Source organism: Oncorhynchus masou, chromosome 12 (assembly GCF_036934945.1).
Source record: "Oncorhynchus masou masou isolate Uvic2021 chromosome 12, UVic_Omas_1.1, whole genome shotgun sequence".
NCBI classification, from domain to species: domain Eukaryota; kingdom Metazoa; phylum Chordata; class Actinopteri; order Salmoniformes; family Salmonidae; genus Oncorhynchus; species Oncorhynchus masou.
In genome coordinates, this window is record NC_088223.1 from 62,602,490 (window position 1) to 62,608,489 (window position 6,000).

General features: G+C 43.8%; 1 protein-coding gene across 7 annotated transcripts in view; it reads left to right on the forward strand.

Annotated features, from left to right (window-relative positions):
• Window positions 1-4,840, forward strand: part of LOC135550610 (connector enhancer of kinase suppressor of ras 2-like) — a 68,179-nt gene extending 63,339 nt beyond the window's left edge. For all 7 annotated transcript variants that reach the window (XM_064981585.1, XM_064981589.1, XM_064981587.1 and 4 more), the window contains 2 exons: window positions 2,048-2,247; window positions 2,783-4,840. In XM_064981585.1, coding sequence (XP_064837657.1) covers window positions 2,048-2,247; window positions 2,783-2,830 — 248 coding nt within the window. In that variant the 3' untranslated portion in view covers window positions 2,831-4,840. The remainder of the gene's footprint in view (window positions 1-2,047; window positions 2,248-2,782) is intronic.
• The last annotated feature ends 1,160 nt before the right edge of the window (window positions 4,841-6,000 follow it).

The window sequence follows — 6,000 nt, forward strand, 5'->3', positions numbered from 1 at the left end:
CAGACACAGTCTGTGTCACAGACATTGCTGATTGTCTGAGATTTAGACCAGCCCCATCCCCCATCCCTACAGATCTCCAGGACACTATTCTAAAGTGAGGGGAAATCTTAGTGTCCTAATTGACACTAATTCATCCTGGCAGCCCGGGCCCCTCCTCGATGTCTTCCACACACACACACACACACACACACACACACACACACACACACACACACACACACACACACACACACACACACACACACACACACACACACACACACACACACACACACACACACACACACAGCCATGATAGAGACATCGCTGTGCCCCACCTCAGTGTTTGGGGAGGTGGGGCGAGGGAGAATCCTTTCAGTCCAAGTTAACATTGAATTTTGAAGAGGACAAAGAAACATGCCCAAGGGGCCTTTTTTCCTGTCCTAATTTCTCTGCCACTCTATCACTCACTGTCTCTACTACTCCCTCTATAGACTCTAACACAAAAACATGCAGCAAATACTGCATGATACACTTCAAGAGGCACAGCCCCACAGCTTCACAACTGGCCCCCAAAACACACGTATTGCTGACCCCCAAAACATGTATTGCAAATGCACAGCATAGTATGACAACCACCAGACACAAAACCTTTGGTTAAGTTTTCGTCAACATACACTACATTGTCAAAAGTATGTGGACACCTGCCAGTTGAACATCTCATTCCAGAATCATGGGCACTAATATGGACTTCGTCCTCCCTTTTCTGCTACAACAGCCTCTACTCTTCTGGGAAGGCATTCAACTTGATGTTGGAACATTGCTGTGGGGACTTGCTTCCATTCAGACACAAGAACATTAATGAGGTCAGGCACTGATATTGGGTGATTAGGTCTGGCTCCCAGTCAGAGTTCCAGCTCATCCCAAAGGTGTTTGATGGGGTGAGGTCAGGGCTCTGTTCAGGCCAGTCAAGTTTTTCCACACTGATCTCGACAAACTATTTCTGTGTGGACCTCGCTTTGTCGCTTTGTGCCACAAAGTTGGAAGCACAGAATAGTCTAGAATGTCATTGTATGCAGTTGTGTTAAGATTTCCCTTCACTGGAATTAAGGTGCCTAGCCCGAATCATGAAAAAACAGCCCCAGACCATTATTCCTCCTCCACCAAACTTTACAGCTGTCACTATGCATTGGGGCATCTAGCGTTATCCTAGCATCCTATCACCAAACCCAGATTTGTCCGTTGGACTGCCAGATTGTGAAGCGTGATTCATCACTCCAAATAACTCGTTTTAACTGCTCCAGAGTCCAATGGCGGCGAGCTTTACACCACTCCAGCTGACGTTGGCATTGCACATGGTGATCTTAGGCTTGTGTGCAGCTGCTCGGTCATGAAAACCCATTTCATGAAGCTCCCGACGAACAGTTATTTTGCTGACGTTGCTTCCAGAGGCAGTTTGGAACTCAGTAGTGAGTGTTGCAACCGAGGACAGATGATTTTTACGCGCTACATGCTTCAGCACTCGGCGGTCCCGTTCTGTGATCTTGTGTGGTCTACCACTTTGTGGTTGAGCCGTTGTTGCTCAGAGACGTGTCTACTTCACAATAACAGCACTTACAGTTGACACCTCTGGAAACTTGACAATCTGACTTGTTGGAAATGTGGCATCCTATGATGGTGCCATGTTGAAAGTCACTGAGCTCTCCAGTACGGGCCATTCTACTACCAATGTTTGTCTACGGAGATTGCATGGCTGTGTGCTCAATTTTATTTACCTGTCATTAACGGGTGTGGCAGAAATAGCTGAATCCACTCATTTGAAGGGGTGCCAGACAAGATGAGAGCTATGTGGCAATAGCACCATAAGAGGGCAGTATATGTAAAGGATAGCATGGGACATTCCACTGTAGCATCTTACTGTGTGTGTTCTGCCGCCTATGAGGAAATGCAGTATTGTTCTGAACTTCCAGGAGTGAGAAATCTTGATGCACATGCATATTGCTGTTTTTGTTGTTGAATGTGGTGCCAGCCGGTGAATGCCATGTATTGTGACTCTGCTTTTCCTCAGGCCGTGAGAGAGAGGGACGTCCCCAGGCGGACTCTCTGGGGGACCTGTACCGGGCCCTGGAGAGGGCCAACCTGTCCTCCATGGGAGACCACCGGCCCTCCGCCCGCCTTGAGTACAAACGCTCCTTTGTCCGCCGCGTCAATGACCCACTGCTCAGCGAAAAGCTGCACCGTCTCCGCATCCTACAGAGTGCGCTCAAGGTATGATCCCCCCTCTCTCTTTTTCTCTCCCCATCTCCCTCTCTCTCTCTCTCTACTGCACCTGCTGTGTGGAATGCTGGGCCAACTGACATTTAATCCTGAGGTGCTAACCCGTTGCACCCTCTATAACCACTGTGATTATTATTTGACCTTGCTGGTCATCTATGAACGTTTGAAAATCTTTTTGAAGAACGATCTGACCTTAATTGCATGTATCCTTATAATCTCCAGCATGCACAGCCAGAAGTGGACTGGCCACCCCTTAGAGCCTGGTTCCTCTCTAGGTTTCTTCCTAGGTTCCTAGTTTTCCTAAACACCGTGCTTCTACATCTGCATTGCTTGCTCTTTGGGGTTTTAGGCTGGGCTTCTGTATAAGCACTTTGTGACATCTACAGATGTAAAAAGGGCTTTATAAAATACATTTGATTGATAGATGACAGGACCTATAGAATATAGTGTGTACAGTGTGTGTACTGTTTATGTACTGTATACAGTGTATCACATCTTAAATCATACTCTTCTTTCCCCCTGACAGAATGTCCCTCTTCGGGACTCTGACCCGTCGTTGGGTTTTTTAGGATAGCCTGTATGGAACGGACCATGGACACAGCCACACCATCATAGTCACCCAATTCATCCTGCCAAGGGATGTGCCCTTACTGCCCTACCCCAGACATGCCCACATCCCTGGAAGACAGCCACAACAACCAGGATTAACCCCTCTCTACCTCTCTCTTTCACTCAATCTCACTCTCTCTCTGCATGCCCACATCTACCTCTAAGGACCTTCCCTCATGCAAAATAGTTTGTTCAGTGATCAAAATAACCATAACATATTCAATAGTTGTATCGTGCAATGCATGTTCACGCTATTTACAGTAATTAAACTCTAGTTCAATAATAGTCTTCTTCTCATTGACATTGTTAAAGGAAAGTTATAACATAAATTGCACTGGAGAATATAGTGAGGCCAGGATTGAATCAGATTAGCTTTAACCCACGGTATTCAACAAACGCATAGCTTAATATTGCCTTTGTTTAGGCGATGTCGGAGGTGTATTTGCGTTGGAGCTGTTAAGTCGGTGAGCGGCTGCGCTTGTGGTCGTTGTCACGAAAACCACACCCGTCCTTAAGTCCCACCCACGTTAGAAGTTCAGAAGGAGAAAGTGGAGGTTATATAGAAATAATGACACTCAAGTTGAAAATCATTAAACAAAATAATAACGATTTATATCAGCCTAATCGAGGTATAGATTATATCACACAATCCAGTGTTCAAACTTGTAACACGGCTGCATGGGATTTCTACTCATGTGACTCAGTGCATCTAATGGCAATGTCCACGAATGCAGTTACACCTCCGACACCGGCTAAATAAGAGCAATATTAAGCTATGAGTTTGTCTGTTAGCGCTGATCTGATTGAAACATGGCCTGAGTTTTATGGTATTTTTTGCACAGTTAAATGCTGTTTTGCATGAGGATGTTGCCCTGTGTGTCTTTATTTCCACCTCCCCTCCACCTGTTTCAGCAGCTCTTGGACACATATTCATCTCACTCTGGGTTTCTGTCCACTCTATCTCTCTCACTCTCTCAGAACATTGTCTGTGAAGGACAGTATTGTTTGACTTACGAAGAGTAAGCTTCTAGAAGGCACATAAGACTTCCACAGCCTTTTCTGGTTTGATGATATTGGATCTGTCCCCTCATCTGAAAGACTGCATTAGTGGAGCGCCCTTTAACTCACTGCTCACCTGCATGGCCATGTTAGAACCTTCTGCTTCTGTACAGTACTGTCTGTTCTGAAGACTATGCCAGGGTTGTGTACAGTAACACTACAATGAATCTTGATCTTAAACAAACTATAATAAGCAATTGTATTTTTGATGTCTACAATGTTTATGTTATGCATGTGTGAATGGTAAATGAGTATGTATGTCTGTGTGTTAGGAGAGTGTACAGTATGTTAATCATATATATTTATTTCATAAACTGGATATCGCACAACTGGTATGTCAGAACAAAATCTAAGGAGATATCATTTCAACTTCAGTGTTGTGCCTCAGCGATTTCTGAAAGTATTGCCACTCCAAAACTGGGTGAACATAAATAGTTGATGGCTGCAGGGCATAATCTCTCCCTTATAATAAACAGTAACTGGTGCACAGAGATAGAAAGACAGGTGAGGACTGGCAATAATAAACCAGTATTGTAAATTGTGAAGCATTGATCAGAAACACATGTCTATTTTTGTATGCATGCTACCTATCCAAATGTTTGTAAATGGTTTTGTATTCCGAGGTGTGTGATCTGAGGACTGCTGGTGTGAACCCATCATTCACTTTGTGTTTCTAAGAACTATTTTACATTTGAAGTAAAAGCAACAGGAGAAAGTGTTTGTTTTTGAAGTGTTCTCTGCAGAAAGGTAAATAACTGTATTTATAAACTGTTCATTGTTTGAGCATGCTTTGTATAACTTAAACAGAATATCATGCCATTTGAAATCTATGGAAGTCGCACATGTTTGGCGTATCGTGGCTAATTTACTTTTTTATTCAATAATAAAGGATGGCTTGTCCATCTCCTGAACTCTCCCTGAATGGTGAATCCTCCATTTCAAGTATTTTCTTAGGTGCTCTACTCCTGATAAGGGGAACACAGATTGTACAAGATAAATCTATTTTCCTCTGAAAGGTTCTCCCTCAATGTTGGATTTTTCTTTATACTGTATCAGCAGTAAGCATTAATAAGTACTTCTTACTTGGTCACCCTCATGTTGATACACTATTGAAAAGAACAGAACATTCCCTATAAATCCATCTCTGAACATGGCTGTCAGCCTATCAGGAGGTTGATGAAGAAGCAGCTCAGATTTACAGAGGAGATAGGCAGCACAAGCCTCAAACCAGATATCATTCTCTGGTCTAGAGGCACCACGCAGGTACAGGTCGTCATCAAGCTTACAGTACCCTGGGAGGAGAGGATAGAGGAGGCACATGATTGGAAGCTCAAGAAATACCAGTCCCTCATCCTGAGCAGAATGGATGGAGAGCCTCGAATCTACCAGGTGTGAAAACATTAGTCCTAACAGTTGCAAACAGTTGTGTTTTGCAATGAACACAAACGTTTCTATTGAACAAATGAATGTAGGTCCCTCCCCGCTTCGTTCCGTATGTTTCCGTTGAAGAAACGTTTTGCAACAGAATCGGCGTAATGAATACGCCCCCAGTTTTGGTCGGTTGCAGGGGCTTTGCAAGCCAATCACTCTGGAGAGCCCTGGAGCTACTCAGCATTGAAGGAGTGGCAGGGAAGAAGCAATTGGCTGACGACAGCAAGGAGGCAGAAGTTGCATCCCGTTGGAAAAAAATCCTAGATTTTTATGAGGGTTAGGGCATATAAATTCTTCAGTCAATATCTAAGATCACTTATTTTAAAGTTCAAGTTCTTAAAAAAATGCATTGGACATTTGTACCTTTGTTGGTCAATTTAATTTGGCTGCACTAGGTTTGAGTTTAACATGCTAATCAGCTTCGGGCAGAACGAGAAACTTTTGCTCCCTGTTCATTTAGATCTATAGGCAGAGCGATGTCTGATCACTGTAAACTTACAAGACAATCCCGTTGGAGACGGCCAACACTGTTTAATAAGCTTGTTATTGTTATCAAACTATGCTAATGTGTTTTCTGTTCATTAAGGTTTAGAAAGCCACCCTTAGGATATAAATATCCTGTTGGCAGCCCTTCCCTTTATGCAC